Raw genomic sequence first — 17,029 nt, forward strand, 5'->3', positions numbered from 1 at the left:
CTTTTCCATCTATTCCCACTCTGCCTGTGACTCCCCAAGCCATACTTCTTTCTTTTCCTATCCTGCTACAAAGGCTTCAGTCAGATCTTGATGAGTCATTCTCTGGAAAACCAGGCACTTTCCCCACACTTGATGTGAAGTATTGACTAAGTCAAATACAAAAGCCATAACTTTATTTTCCTGTAAACTTATAATTGCAATGCAATTGTGAAAGGAAGCAGAAAAACACTACACCTTTGGTTTCTAAACCAAAGACTTTTATACTGAGTCTTTCTTGTTTACATTCTCAAGCCAACTTTAATGCTAATGTTAATATAGCCTGCAAGAGACCACCTGATTAATTGAGACTTGAATTTATTTTTACAGAAGTTCAAAGGTAGCCATGTCACATTTTTTGTGGACAGGCTTTGTAGCTGAAAAAAGGATTAATATAAAAGCACTCTGAAACTTGGTATTTCATGTTTATTTCACTATTTTAATTATTTGTATAGAAAGGGAGTTCTTAAATGTTATATATATTCTTAACTACTGAAAGGACAGCAGCACATCTTTGAAAAAATAAAAAAGGCTTTCCTGATATATACAACGGCAAATAAAATTAATGGTTTGTATTCATATTTGGAAATTCTAACTGCTTCAGAACGTACAGCTTTCTTGCACGGTAATATTAAAATTGCTGTGACTTCAGATCTGGCAGGTTAACATTATAGGAGATAAGCAGCACGGTTTTAAAGTTACATTGCAAACTGAGCCATGTTCTGTCTGCTTTACAAGATTACCAAATAAACATACTTGTGTAGTAATGGAAACTATCATTGTAAGAACATTTTTTCCTGTCTTCTGCATATGAAGATGCATCCTTACCAGTTTCTAAAATGTACAGTTCCGCAGCAATGCAAGCCCATCCCTGCCCCAGTCCCTCCTGTACCTCACTGACATTCCTGACTTGTCTTTTATGCCAGCACTTGTGCTCACAAGACCCTGTATAAGCTAACGCTGTCCTACATCACTTGTTAGATTGACTTTTCTCCTGGGCCAATGACCTGAAACATCTCATTCCCCTATACGTAAAGAGGAGGCACTGGGTACTGACTTTCATTGACTTAAGCCATTGCAGAACCACACACAAAACCCATGAGTGTCCTTCTATTCCCTACTGATTTAGCTTGGGGTGGGGTGGGATGGGGAGAGGGGGGCGTAGTGGAGATGCGGAATCCAGTGAAAATAGTCAGATTCTGTTATCAGTTTCTGACTACACACCATTCTGGGTTTTAGTACATAACTTGACATCAGAAATCTACTAGCATCAACCTTCATGCAAGGCTGCATTTAAGGGGCGAAAAATGAACTATGTCCATCTTAAATTTCATTTCAGGATAACATAAAAATTTCACAAGAGCAGCACCCTCAAACCCGTGCTCTTAAATTACCGATTTATGACTATATTCTTAGTTTCAATGCAATTCATTGGCCAAGCTTGACTACCTTATCACCGAATACGCAACAGTAATGTGCAACATCTATATCACTCTAATTAGACACAGTTCTAGAGGCAGACCTACGCACCATCCAAACCTGACATAAAGGGTAAGAAACATGCCAAATGTGCTATGCTGTGCAGTGAGCAACTGTCCATGTTTAACACACACAGAAAAGTTTTAACGGCTAAGTGTAATCATTTGTGAATCTTCTTGATCTCTATTCTAGAGGGGATTTATTCCTCAAGAAAAGAATCAGGTGTTTTCCTAAGAAGGCCACAAAGCCGTTATCCATTTCAGAATAGGGAACTATGCAATACTTCCTTCCCGTCACATCTTCCTTCACAGTATTGCAACACCATAACATCAGCTGCAATTGCAATCTGTTAAAATGTTGGCAAAGAAGGGACACTTTATCCAGAGTGCTGCCTTTGGAGGTTTACAACAGAATTTTTTAAAATGTTTTCATCCTATGCCAATTCAAGCCTCCCAAACCTTTTACTACAATTACAAAAGGCAGAGAAACATAATTAAACCCATTTGTACAAACAGACTAAGGGAATTACTGAAAATCCCATGTGGCTTCAATAGCAGGACTACAAGATGCCATTTCCTCTGGTTTTCCCTCCCAAGACCACAGCGAGTAGACTCCTGATGATGACCACAACCAGCACGAGCTAGTCTGAACAGAGTCGCAGTAGTTCATAGCAACATCACCCTGCACCCAAAGCTAGTTTGTCAAAAACGTACATTTTAACAAAGACCAAAAAAAGGAAAAAAAAAGGGTTACGTAGCTGAGAATGGCTTATTGTACAGATATTCCTCTCTTCCCTCACACACCACGCCAGGCTTTGAAAAGATTCATATTATTTCTGGAGCCGGGACCTTTCAAAGGTGATATGCCCAACAGCACCACCCTTCTCCAAATTAAAAGGTAGAAAGCACGACACCACACAGGTGATACAGACAAAACTTCCAAGAGCCAAAATAGCCTCCTCAAAAGCAAGTTGTGTTAATGATCAGATTTGCAAACTCTTGAATCTCTGCTAAGCAAAGCTCCTGGCTGAGCTGGCCCTCAAAAGGCGTCGGGGCTGTTACTTCTCAGCTTTCTTACCTTGAAGTGCTGTGGCTTGTGCCCCACCACATGCCGTCCCAGGCTGGGTGCACTCTGCAGCACCAGGGTTTGGGTATCGGGGGGCTGCAGGGGTGAGGAGCAGCTGGGGCTGCCCAGTGCTGGACACAGCTGGTTCCAGTCAGCCCGGCGAGCCCACCGCAGGGCACAGCTGAGCCCCTCAGCCCAGCTGGTGGTGCCTCGGGGAAAATCTGTTTAAGAAAGGGCAAAAATGCCAGACAGGCAGAGGAAGAGGGATGAAAAAGGAGCAAGAAGCAGCAGAGTGAACACCAAGGCCAGAGGAGGATGAGGTCCATGGCAGAGCAGGTGTTTCCTGCAGCCCCTGGAGGACCCACACCAGAGCATAGTCTCTCCAGCCTGTGGAGGACCTGGGCCACAGCAAAGGGAAGGTGGGAGAAGGAAGGAGCAGAGTGAAACCCCTACGTACTGACCACGACACCCCTGCTCCCTAGTCCTCCCCACACCTCTCATTGCCACTCTAAAGGGCGTGAGTGTAACCTGTGGTGATAACATGACAAGAAGTCACTGGAATAAAGGTGAGCTTGGAAAATGGGGACAAGAGGTGTTTTAATAGAACCATAGAATCGTTATGGCTGGAAAAGACCTTTAAGATCATCAAGTCCAACTGTTACCTAACCCTACCAGGCCCACTTCTAAACCATGTCCCTAAACACCATATCTAGATGGCTTTTAAATACATCCAAGGATGGTGATTCAACCACTTCCCTGGGCAGCCTGTCCCAGTCTTTGATAACCCTTTCAGTGTACAAGTTTTTCCTAATGTCTAACCTAAACATCTCCTGGCGCAACATGACACCATTTCCTCTTGTTCTGTTGGTTGTAACTTGTGAGAAGAGACCAACCCCCACCTCAGTACAGCCTCCTTTCTGGCAGTGGTAGAGAGTGACAAGGTCTCCCTCAGCCTCCTTTTCTTCAGACTAAACAACCCCAAGTCCTTCAGCCACTCCTCGTAAGACTTGTTCTCAAGAACTTTCACTAATTTCATTGCCCTTCTCTGGACTCTCTCCAGCACCCCAATGTCCTTCTCATACTGTGGCGCCCCAAACTGAACACAGTACTCAAAGTGTGGCCTCACTAGTGCCGAGTACAGAGGTGTGTTCAGTTCTAGAAGTGATCTCTGAAGTCTGTGCAGACCAACTGCTACAAAAAAAGCTTATAGTGCATGCTCAGCAATTCCTTTATTCTGGTGAAGAATGTTACCTTTTACTTAATACATTTGAGTATGCTGCATATGACCTCAAAATTCAGAATCTGCTAAGGAAAAAAACACGTTTCCTTTAATATTCAGTTTATTATGTGACTGGCATGTTTAGACTGAGAAGCCCATGGAATAGAGCTGTAGTTTCACAGTTTCAACTGATACACAGTAATGGACTTAAAGAGACAAAACCAGCACTTTGAAGCTGGTGTGTTTGAGGGGGGGAGCTCATTGTTTGGATTTTTTAAGTTTATTGAGACAAAGAATTACTGGTAAGTCACCTGCCTGTTTTCATCTCCCTGCTACCAGTGGTAAAAGGGAAGTGCACCAAAAGCCAAAATTGAGTTGATTTCTTTCAGTTCAAATCTCATTCATCTTTCCAGGAAAAAAATAGAAAAAAATCTTTGTAAACCACCCCATCTCCCATGACTATATCCATATTTCACTTTGAGTAGTGGAGGAAGAGCAAAACATAGCATTCCTTAAAGTTCAGAGCTATTTAGTAAGGATTAGATATTGAAACCTATTTTAGCTGACTCAATTAAAAAAGGAAGGGAAAGACGAGAGTGCAAGGAAATCCTGCTTGATAGCATTACACTGCAGTAGTGATAACAAGCTAGTACACTAAAATCAGTTAACTACAGCCACTGTCCATAGTTTTCTCAGACAATACCAGCAGGCAACAGGCACATTTACAGTGAGTTCCAAAGAAAATACTATTCTTCATTCATATATGGAAATCAGACTCTGAGAGATGAGTCAGATTTCTACAACTATTTTGAAGCATAAAGGGGATGAAAGGTATTTGCAGTAGCATTTGGCTCCCAAATACTTTGTCCAGTCAACTGTGAACAGAGCTGACTCCCTAGTCTTGAACACAAAGTAGTTCCTCACCACAGTATTTTCACTTCTGCTTAATACAAAGAAATAAAAGCCAAACTCATTACACTCAGAGGTGCCAGAGACTCTACTGTACAGTTACTGTGGAGAAAATAAACAGCATAAAGTGAAAAACATTTAATATCTGTATTTCAAGCACTACTGAACTATAGCCTAGAATTACTGTCCTGCTTGATTCCAACATTTTCCTTAAGTTAATTAGAAGAAAACCAAAGATCAGATAAACTTGAATAGAACATGCTTAAATGTATGACTCCACGTCCTTGGTCCATATTCCATAGGCATATGATTTCTCCTACTGTTGCTTATTGGCTGCTGCAGTTAAGAGATTGAAACAATCATAACACAAAAAAGTCAAACAACAGAGGGTTTGTAAGAAATGTCATTGCCAAAGACTGAAACTAAACACACACAAAAATAGTCACAGAAAAGTAAAATCTGCACTGACAAAACTAAACACTACGTTAATCTTTGACAATTCCTTACAGAACCATGTACAAGCACCCACATCTGACCAAGACCCATCCATATATGATGTTACTGAAGACAAAGTTGTGACAGATGTCACACCATCCCCCTCTCGCGTCACCCGGAATTCCCGGGAACTGCTAAACAGCACACTCAAATTACTGAACTGGCTAACACTGAAAAAAAACCCTACTTATTACGACCTAGCGTTAAAGGTTTACAGTTTGTCTCAAATCAAAGAGGAATGTAGACGTTGTATAAAGCCACTTGACACACTGACAATGTCAAGCAAGCACGCTTTCTACTCCCTGCCCTGACTGAGATCAATAAGTTGAGAGAGGTCCACTCTATGGTATTTTGTAAGCTAATTTGCAGGAGAAAGCAAATTCCAGCAAATACTACCAATAATTAAAAAGACATTTTCAGAACAGGCTATCCAAAATCTTCACTATAGTTTGCTTTCCTATCTACCAAAACATTGTGAAGGACATAAATCTGGTATTAAATAATTTTGAGGACGTACTACTGTACCTTTCTGTTGGTCCGAGCTCTTGTTTACAGTCCTTCAATTCCTACACCCTTAATTTTTGAGTGGAGATGCAGCCCTTAATCAGCAAATTTAAACTTACTGTCAGAATGCCTGCTTTTCTCAGCTACTACCCGCAGGCCCCTGGGAACTAGTCCATTGCCCATGAGTAGCTGCAGATCAAAGGCTCTAAACCACAAATTTACATTTTCCTGTAGTGAAAAGCATTGGACATCACTTGTACTCAAACTGGCATCCCATTAGCATCAAAAGCAGAACATCTGCTGTCAATGTTTTATGTACCTCCCATAAAAATCAAATCTCACTTTCACTTGGAAAAAAATTCCCAACTGCACTTCTCTGGACTACTGTTGCCTGCTCTGTTTCTCTGACTACCCTAGAAACCATTTGCTGGATGCACTACTCTCTCAAATAATCTTGAAGACTTATGACTACAATCACACCTGCATTCAGAAGAGACTCCCCCCAGCCTTCCTCATTCCTATTGCTACCTGAAATAGTAGGGATCATAGAGGTCCCCAGTCCAACCTCTTCCTCAAAGCATCAGTGTGAAGAAACTGGAACGTGTGGCTTTATCCTGTCTGGTCTGGAAAACTACCAAGGATGGTGTTCTGCACCAGGAGGTAATGGTCCATTATGATCCCAGTAAGAAAGGCACTTGGACTCTCTAAGGTACCATTTTAAATGCTATTAGAACTCAGCATTTGTCCAAGCTGCACTGCACAAGACCTGTTCCTCCAGCCCGCCCAGGTCACTCTCGATAGCAGCCCTGTTCTTGAATGCATCTGCTGGTTCCCCCCAGCATGGTAGAAAACTGCCAGCCTGAGAAACAAGTGCTCCCTCAACTCGTCCCGATCCTGATGCATCCTAGGATATTTTTTTTTCCTAGCTGCTTAAAACTAGCAGTTCACAGTCATCCTGTGATGTGCCAGAACTCCAATCTTCTTCTCAGGTGGTTTGATTTATTCTCACAGAATCAGAATCACAGAATGGTTGAGGTTGGAAGGGAACTCTGGAGGTCATCTGGCCCAACTGCTGTAAGCCTGAAACTTATTAAAACATTTTTCATTTTTACTCATTAGTAGTATTCAGTTCTTTGTGCAATTTCTCAGCCTTCCTCTGTACTAACACACCAGTAACTTTTATCTGTAAGAACTTAATTCCCCCCAGAGGTAATTTTGGGCCATGATCATTATTTCCAAAGAGATTGTGCCCGTTTATTTTTAAGATACCAGGCCTGACTGACTTTGTTTGTAAATCTGTATGCAGATCACCAAGTACTTGGGGCAATGTAATTACAGGACAGTAACAGAACATTCATGTAACACAAGGATGGTACTGTCTGCAACCACAGCTGTACACCAATGAGGTTCATACCCCAGTGTGTATTACAGTACAGCCTAAGCAACTGTGAGGAGAAAAATCAAGACTTTTTATCAGTACGGGACTCAAACATAGCTGAAGTGGAAATCCAAGAGACAGAGCCTGAAACCACACGTTTTCAGCATTTGGTGCAAATCTGAGAAAATAAAGGATACTATAGACAATTTGTGTGTTCCTACTGTAGCAATGCAATAGGATACACTAGGATGATCACAGTGTGTAGGGTCACCTGTTTTGTACTGCTATTATTTCTTTTATATATATATTCAAACAATTTTAAGAATCATTTCAGGCATCCCAGAAACAAGCAATAAAAAGCCAAGTGCTAGAAGAATCCTACCACGTGTTCAGAAAACCACATAATCGCACTAATGATCACAGACTTACCAGTAACAAAGAAAACCAAACAGCCATACACACCATCCTTATTGGGTTTATAGGATCAGAGCAGACACCTATCCCAGATTTCCATTCCAGGGAAAGGAAAAAAAAAAGGAAAAGAATGTCTGCAGGGACTGGTATTTATGCTAGTTATGGAGTCAGAGTTTGTTTCAGAAAAAGTCTGCTTATCAAAGCTAGCACTTGGGCAAGGTTCTCTCTGCAATTTCTCCTTCATATTTTAGCTATACAAAGAAACCCTTGACTTCACTTACTCTTGCCACTCCTGGAACTGCTGTCAAAATACAGTTGTCACAAGTCACCTCTACAGACTTTCCTTCCTTTTCACCCTCATGACTACAGTCCTCTCAGACTCTGATGAGAAACACAACTCATGAGGAAAAAAAGCTCAGCCACTGCAGTAAGTGTGTTACTATTACAATGTGACAGAAAAATAAGAAAAAGCAGCATTCAAAGTACTGTTGAAGGAAAGAAGGCTTGATGGCATTTTGCAACACTAGCTTGTCAAGAACCCCCAACTTGATCTTGAACTACGCTCCAATACAAGCAGCATTTTTTATGTAAACATGGAGGTAAAGACAGGAAAAAGCATTTAAAGACGTGAGGTTAGCACAACTGTAGGCAATCGGTTCAGTGAACCTTTTATGACTCATCCCGACTGCCACCTGAAGGACAATGAGACGCTCTTGAGTGAAGAAGGTATCAACACAGCATTTTCCAGTATGAATTTCAACACTTTCTCCGTATAAATATAAAATTACCTGAGTGCAGGAATAAAAGTAACGGAGAGCCACCTGCCAGTGCAGTTCATTCCCCACCCCAACTCCCCTTGCTTGTGTTTTCCCTCCAGCTGAGAAGAACATTGAAACATTTTCCTGCAGAGTAAACATGTATTTAATTATCTGACATCAGACTTGGTTCTCCAACTTCTCACCCTCTCATAAAAAGTAGTAAATCTTACTTCTTTTCCTCTTAAAATTATTTCATTATCTTTCTAGGGACAGGTTTTGTTGGGTTTTTTGTTGGGTTTAGGTGGGTTGGTTTGGATTCTCTTTTACGATGTAGCAGGAAAAAAAATGTTATAAAAACATCTGCTTGTGGCAACTCCTACCACCTTCAAAAACTATTTAAGTGAAAGAAATGGCCAGTTTTATTCCCTTAGGAAAGGTGCAGTTCTGAACATGCAGAAAACCAGGCTGAACTTGTAGAATGCACAGTTTAAGAAACAAACATTTCCTAGTAAAGGAACTGCAAATAAGTCTGTGTTGCCCAGAGTAATACCATCTGTGTTGAACAGTACTATGTTTTAAATTTATTTATGGATGGTTGTAAAAGGGAACTTCAAGCACAAATGTCTGCAAATATTGTGCCACCAAATGTTCCAGAGAGACTTTACCACAGGTTCCAGATTTATGCATGCACTATCTAATGCACTAACAATTATTACATTGGTATCGTCAGCTGGTCATTGCTTTTTTTGTCTTAAATAAATTATTTTGGGTAATGTTTTTGATAAATTCAATACTCTATGGCATTTTTAAACCTACCTGAAGCAGAAAAAAAAAAAAAAAGAAAGAAGGTAGTTCAGTGCATAATTGCACTATCTTTCAAAACAGATTTACCATACTTCAGCACTGCATGCAGGTGAGTTCAAATAGAAGTTCTGTGCAACCTCTTTTTACCTAGAAACATGAGGAAATAAATCAAGCAAGTCCCTGCACAAAAAGATGCAAAAAGTATCTATAAAGAACAGAGTAAGGAAACAGTAAATCAGTAAACATGTGCATTGAAAAGATACTGCACATGTACACACACATTCGCTTTTCAGTTTTACCTTTAACAAAATAAAGTTTTATTCAAAAAACCAGACTGATTATCAACCTTTTTCCCACCCATCCCAAATTACGCAAAGATGAATACTCTTGTCTCAAAATATTTAAGGAAAGCCTGTGTGTTCTGATAAACATCCTGTATACAAACACTCTTAACTCTTGCAAGAGTTATTTGAGATGCTATATTTGATAAACTGTAATAGGTACTAAAAAGCTATTCTAATCATTACTTTCCAAGCTACAAAATGCAAGCCTGAGATTGCTGCAGCTTTAACTTCCACCCCACCGCATCTTACAGCCTTTAGTCAGGTACGACAAGTTGTACCTTCAGCTCCTCTAAAGATTAAATTCCACCATATTCAGTTTTTCACACACTGCTTCTAAAGGAAGGTGTTGAACAATTTCAGCACTTACAGTTCCCAGCAGCAAAATGTGACATGGCACTACATAACAGTAGCTCTAAGATAGAACAGCACCATTTTTTCTTATCTAGCTTTCAGTGCAAGTGATTAAGAACAACAGGGCCAGAACATCTCTATACAGTTACAGAACTCCCTCTGCTGCCCCCCAGCTCCAACTCAAAAGTCCTAAGATGGGAGGTAAAGCAAAAAACATCCAGTGATCTAAGTGCTCCTTTAAAACAAGGCTAAGCCAGGTTCCCTTCATAGGTTTATTTTGGGTTACAAGTGGCCCATGACTGTATTCCCTTTGATTTCTTTTCACAGAAACGGAAGGCTTCATCAGCTGTACAGCTTCCTCCAAAAATTACAGTTCACTCGCATGTGTTGTGGCCAGCAACCAAAAGCACCCTCAGTTTCTTACCTGAAATTCATAATGGATGCAAAAATTCTCAAGGAGACTTACTAGGAAAAGGAGCCATGCTACCCAGGGTATTGTACTCTGAATTATAGGCTTCAAGCTTAAATACATCCACTGCTTATGAGTTGCAATTTAGGTATACTACACCTTCAGCTCACTTCCAAGTACACAACTAGGAAAGATGATGGAAGAGCTCGTTCTGGGCATCATCTCAAAGCATCTGGAAGAAAAGGTGGTTACCAGAAGTAGTCAACATGGATTCACCAAGGGGAAGTCATGTCTGACTAATCTGATAGCCTTTGACAATGGCGTGACTGGATAGACAGGTGAGGGGAGGGCAGTGGATGTTGTCTACCTTGACTTCAGCAAGGCTTTCAACACTCTCTCCCACATCATCCTCACAGGCAAGCTTAGGAAATGTGGGTTGGATGAACGGACAGTGGGGTGGATTGAACAGCGGTTGGCAGATAGAGCTCAGAGGGTTGTAGTTAGTGGCACGGTGTAGTTGGAGGTCTGTAACAAGTGGTGTTCCCCAGTGGTCAGTACTGGGTCCATTCCTGTTCAATATATTCATCAATGACCTGGATGAAGGGATAGAGTGTACCCTCAGCAAGTTTGCGGGTGACACAGAACTGGGAGGAGTGGCTGACACGCCAGAAGGCTGTGCCGGCCTTCAGCATGACCTGGACAGGCTGGAGAGTTGGGCGGAAACCTTATGAAATTCAACAAGGGCAAGTATAGGGTACTGCATCTGAGGAGGAATAACCCCATGCACCAGTACAGGTTGGGGGCTGACCTGCTGGAAAGCAGCTCTGTGGAAAGGGACCTGGGAGTCCTGGTGAACAGTGGCATCCTGGGGTGCATCAAGCAGAGTGTAGCCAGCAGGTCGAGAGAGGTCATCCTCCCCCTCTACTCTGCCCTGGTGAAGCTACATCTGGAGTAATGTGTCCAGTTCTGGGCTCCCCACTTCAAGAAGGTCAGGGAACTGCTGGAGGTGGTACAGCAAAGGGCTATGAAGATGATTAGGGGACTGAAATAGTCTGACCTCAGTGCCCGGGAAGGTTATGGAACAGTGTTAAAATGGAGCACATGCAGGACAACCAGGTGATCAGGCCCAGCCAGCATGGGTTCATGAAAGGCAGGCCCTGCTTGACAAACCTGATCTCCTTCTACGACAAGGTGACCCGCTTAGTGAATGATGGAAATGCTGTGGATGTTGTTTCCTTGGACTTCAGTAAAGCCTTCAACACAGTTTCCCACAGCATTCTCCTGGAGAACCTGGCTGCTCATGGCTTAGGATGGGTGTACGTTTTGCCAGATAAAAAACTGGTCAGATGGCCCAAAGAGTGGTGGTGAATGGATTTAAATCCAGTTGGTGGCCAATCACAAGTGGTGTTCCCTCAGGCTCAGTACTGGCCCAGTTGTCTTTAGTATCTTTATCAATGACCTGAATGAGGGGATTGACTGCACTCCCAGGAGGCTTACAGATGACACCAAGTTGGGGAGGAGTGTCAATCTGCTTGAAGGTAGGAAGGCTCTACAGAGGGATCTGGACAGGCTGGATCAATGGGCCAAGGCCAATGGTATGAGGTTCAATAAGGCCAAGTGTCCTTAGTCCTGCACTTGGGTCATAACAAGGCCATGCAGCGCTACAGGCTTGGGGAAGAGTGGCTGAAAAGCTGCCTGGTCAAAAAGGACCTGGGGCTGGTGGCTGATAGCTGGCTCCATACAAGCCAGCAGCATGCCCAAGTGGCCAAGAAGGCAAATGGCATCCTGGCCTGTATCAGGAATAGCATGGCCAGCAGGACTAGGGACGTGATTATTTCCCTGTACTCAGCACTGGTGAGGCCCCACCTTGAGTACTGTGTTGAGTTTTGGGCCCCTCACTACAAAAAAGACATTGAGGTGCTGGAGCGTGTCCAGAGAAGGGTAACAAAGCTGGTAAAGGGTCTGGACCACAAGCCTTATGAGGAGCAGCTGAGGGAACTGGAGCTGTCTAGTCTGGAGAAAGAGAGGCTTAGGGGAGACCTTATCGCTCTCTACAACTATCTGAAAGGAGGCTGTAGTAAGGTGGGGGTCAGTCTCTTTTCCTAAGTAACAGGACAGGAAGAAATGGCCTCAAGTCCTACCAGGGGAGGTTTCAGATGGATATTAGGAAAAATGTCTTCACTGACAGGCTTGTCCAGCATTAGAACAGGCTGCCCAGTGAAGTGGTGGAATAGCCATCCCTGGAGGTACTTAAAAGACAGGTAGACATGGTACTTAGGGACATGGTTTAGTGGTGGTTTTGGCAGTGTTAGGTTGATGGGTGGACTTTATGATCTTCAAGGTCCCTTCCAACCTAGACAATTCTATGATCTTTCCTATGAGGAAAGGCTGAGGGACTTGGGTCTTTTTAGTCTGGAGAAGAGAAGTCTGATGGGGGATCTTATCAATGCTTATAAATAACTAAAGGAAGGATGGCAGGGGGATGGGAACAGTCTTTTTTCAGTGGTGCCCAGTGAACAACAGCCCACATTTCCAGAATAACAGGTTCCATAGTACTGCCCAAGTCCATTCTGATTCTCACAAACCGGGGCTTTAAGCCTTCAGTCTTGTAAGCAGAGCTTAAAAGTACTCTTTCCCTATGTTAAATCCGAAGACTGTACAAGAAATAGTGCTCAGCATGTCTGCTAAATACCAGAGAAAATGAGGAGCTTGTATGCTTGTTCAGCTGCTCAAGAAATTACAAGTTGTGATTACAGCTACTTTGCCATTTCCCTTTGGGATATATTTGCATGATATAATGATATGCATCTTTGTAGCATACTGCATTGGTAAATAAAACTTCAAAGAAAAAGCAATTTTAAGGAAATCTCCTTGAACTGTTAATGGCCTGGTCTGGGAAACTCTTTTGGACACGAGCCACCAAACTTGTTCTAAAGTAAAGTTTTCTACAAGAGATAACAGAAGAGCACTTAGGCCTGTCAAAGGCAAAAACATTGTATTAGAAGCAACACAGTGCTCCATCCTTCTGTGAAGATGGTTCTGTAATAACAAGTATTTCAACTAAGTTGTGGATATAGCCACTAATCTTCAGCTCTATATAGAGATGCACACGTTCTATGCATGTCAAAATAATACCAGTTCATGAAACTGCAGTGACATATGATTTTTTGTATATCTGATGTAGAAGGAACCATCAATATGAACTGCTCAAGCTTTTATTAAGTAACTGTTTACAAGATGTTTAACAGATCTTTAATCTTAAGTCATCTTATCACTAGATTCAAATTTTGTAACTGAACATTAAGTTTAGATGAGCCCTTTGCATAAAGCTCTTTCCCAAACTAGGTCACAAGACTCTCTTCCCATGCAAAATTTTGAAAACAAACTAGTAAAAGTTCAAGGTATCTAACTGTTTTCCAATTGCAACCCCCCTGTCTTTTTAGAGCAATATACTAGCCACAAAGCATCAAACACTTAATGAAAGCTTTAATGCTTAACACCTTAATTTTTTCCAAAAATATTGCTTTTATCTTCCTACAGTAAGCGATAAACATCACTGGGTTCATCATAACAGAGTACATGGATATTGCTGAAAGCTTTAGCATATGATACAAGCTACTCTTTTAAACATTAAGTGTTCTGTAAGCTCAACAGTAAGGAACATTAAGTGCAACAGTTCACTTAAACCACAACAGAATACAAACTAGTTTGGTACCAAAGCAGTTTTAATCCCATGACTCAAATGCACTTGCAGAATATGACATCTTCATTCCTCCTGGGTTCACGTTGCCTCTGCCTCGGTAATTCTAGGAAACAGAACAGGTACTAGTTTGGAATCATTAACACTTTCAATCATTGAACAGTAAAAGTCGCTACAAAACAATTCTAGCTTTCTGCACACATATGTTTCAATGCAATATGAATATCATATTTTTAATATAAATACAGTAGCTCTTTCCTCATTATATTTCTATACATAAGGTTCTTAGACTCCAGTTAATGCCCTATAATCAACCTCAGATTTTATCAGGTGTGGGAATAATCCTTGATAAAGTTCAAATCCCAACTTCTTCTGTTACCCAACACAAATCAGTTCACACAACTTTGTGAATAAACTTCCTTCTCCATTTCTAATTTAAGAATGACTGTCTGCATTACTTTCCCAGCAAAATTCTTTTCCTTTGGAAAAAGGATGAAGCCCAGTCACCTGTAAGACTGTCCCAAAATAATGCTATAAGAGCTTCCAAGAAATTCCTCTTTCGAATTCATCATTTGATTATCAAATGGCCCTTTCATGCAACCCCATTGAAAGAGAAAGTGAAATTGTAAAAACACAAATAACACATTACCATTCTCTCCCAGGAGAAAGGGCATCAGGATCCTTATTGAACACTAGATGATACAAGTCTCTTACAGTATTATTAAAACAGCAAAAAAAGCTTTAATTATTAATTTCAAAGAAAAAAAAAGAAGGCTAACTACCAATGCACAGTTTCTGTCACGGTCACTGACATCAGAAGGTCTCATAAGAAAGGAATTAGAACCTGACAATCTCCAAGTCAAGAGCTGGTGCACTGCATAGATATGATTAAGAGGGCAGTATTCCCAAAGCAAACACAAACTTCCTCTGAAACTATTCTGTTCACACGCATGTGAACAGAGAGTCAATCAGATTTGTTAACTCAGAGGTTGTAAAGGACGTGAAGGACAGACTTGGACCTAGAAATGACATTTCATGAAATACTGGGAGACACTCCACAAAGATTGGATATTTGTACTTGGAAGCAATCTAGACTCAAAGGTTTATGAGATCCACCTTTGAAAGCAATCTATACAAATTACAAAGGTGTCCTTGAACAGGAATATAGAAGAAAGATCCACTGGAACTGAAAGTGTGAGAAGGAAGCAAAAGTTTAAGTGTGTAACTGAGGTCCCATGAAGACCCAAAGAAAAAAGATTCAGATATGATTAGGGAACCAGTCAGGCAGGTAAATACACCCAATACTTTCAATAATTATGGCATAGAAAAAGATAATTAAAGGAGGTCTGAGCTTGAACTTGACCTTCAGACATAATGTAAGCAGGGAGAGTAATTATTTCTCTTGTGGTGTCTAAGACAGTATTAACATTTGGAATGCAGCTGAGATGTGATAAATTTCTTAGATAAGGAAGAGATCAAGGAAAGGCTTTTGATGAAGGTATTAAAATCCAAGTAGGTAAAAGCAAGAAGTATCAAACATCAGCTGGAAAAAAAATAAATTTGAGGTACTATAATTTATACTATAAAGTATAAATTATATATATATACACAGTATAATTTATACTATAAAGCACCAGTATAGGTTAGGGGTGAACCTGCTGGGAAGTAGCTCTGAGGAGAAGGATCTGGGGGTCCTAGTGGACAGTAAACTGTCCATGGCCCAGCAATGTGCCCTTGTTCTCAAAAAGGCCAATGGAATCCTGGGCTGCATAGGGAAGAGTGTGGCCAGTAGGTCGAGGGAGGTCATTCTCCCCCTCTACTCTACACTGGTGAGGCCACAATTGGAATACTGTGTCCAGTTTTGGGCTCCACAGTTCAAGAGGGACAGGGAACTGCTGCAGCGAGTCCAGCGAAGGGCAACTAAGATGATTAAAGGCTTGGAGCATCTGCCTTATGAGGAAAGGCTGAGAGAGCTGGGACTCTTTAGCCTGGAGAAGAGAAGGCTGAGGGGAGACCTTATTATGGCGTACAAGTATCTTAAGAGTGGGTTGAAGGAGGATGGAGCCAGGCTCTTTTCAATGGTTCCCAGTGACAGGATGAGGGGCAATGGGCACAAGTTAGAACATAGGATGTTCTGTTCAAATACACGGAAACACTTCTTTACGGTGAGGGTGACAGAGCACTGGCACAGGCTGCCCAGGGAGGTTGTGGAGTCCCCTTCTCTGGAGATTTTCAAGACCCGCCTGGATGCAGTCCTGAGTAATGTGCTCTGGGCAATCCTGCTTTAGCAGGGGAGTTGGACTAGATGATCTCTAGAGGTCCCTTCCAACTCTGAAAACTCTGTGATTTCAAGGTAGGAGTAGGCATAGAATTTAAATCCTAAGCTAGTGACTGCAGAGTGATTTGATAGCTACGCCACCTAGGCTGTCTCATTTACTCAAGCTGTATTTTAGCATCTGATCAGCAACACTAAGAGACCAGAAGGCTGCTCCTCATCACAGACACTAAGAATAATTTTGAGATGGATCATATTGGGACATTTATCTAACTATAATTAGCTGAAGTTTTTAGTCAAATGAGTTACTTGAGGGATTCATAAGAAGCAGTGACTGTAACTAGCAACTATTTGCTCCTACCCTACATGTGCAGTAGAGAAACTTCTGGAACTACAGCCTTTGCATATGTTTGCATAAATCTTTCCTTAGAGTAATGCTTGACACTAGAGATCAATATTAATGCAGCTAGCAAGGCCACACTATAAAAGAGTGCAAGTCAAGCAAGTCGTCCAAAATTAGTTCCAGAAGTACTGAGCACTTGGAAGACACACAACTAAGATCAGGGATAGAGTTACAGTCAAAACAGTTTCAGTGGCACCACTCTAGAGATATAATGCTAAACACACTTCTACACTGAGACAAAGTTCTAAAAGCCAAGGCTTTCAATTCATTTCCAGACTTACCTTTTGTGTATTAACTGCTGTAAAGACACTTTCTCCTTGAAAAACAAAAGCTATTTCTTCCAACCAAACAGGAACTTCCTGCTGGGCCTACATAATTAGAAAAGTGAATTTAGAGACTTTGACAGCTTTACCAATTCATATCAAGATTTCCACTGTACCAAAGAAATAACAGTTGCTCAATACATTAAAGTGAAATCCCAAAGAA

The 17,029-nt window shown here is 41.4% G+C and overlaps 1 protein-coding gene across 1 annotated transcript in view; it reads right to left on the minus strand.

The window, feature by feature from the left end:
• Positions 1–13,890: 13,890 nt before the first annotated feature.
• DDX4 (DEAD-box helicase 4) overlaps positions 13,891–17,029 on the minus strand; it is a gene marked incomplete at both ends in the record, with an annotated part of 31,442 nt that continues 28,303 nt past the window's right edge. The window contains 2 exons of the mRNA XM_082498004.1: positions 13,891–13,971; positions 16,825–16,911. Of these exons, the coding sequence (XP_082354130.1) occupies positions 13,891–13,971; positions 16,825–16,911 (168 nt within the window). The remainder of the gene's footprint in view (positions 13,972–16,824; positions 16,912–17,029) is intronic.

This window comes from Vanellus vanellus, assembly GCF_965231255.1.
Source record: "Vanellus vanellus genome assembly, chromosome: Z".
Classification (NCBI taxonomy): Eukaryota; Metazoa; Chordata; class Aves; order Charadriiformes; family Charadriidae; genus Vanellus; species Vanellus vanellus.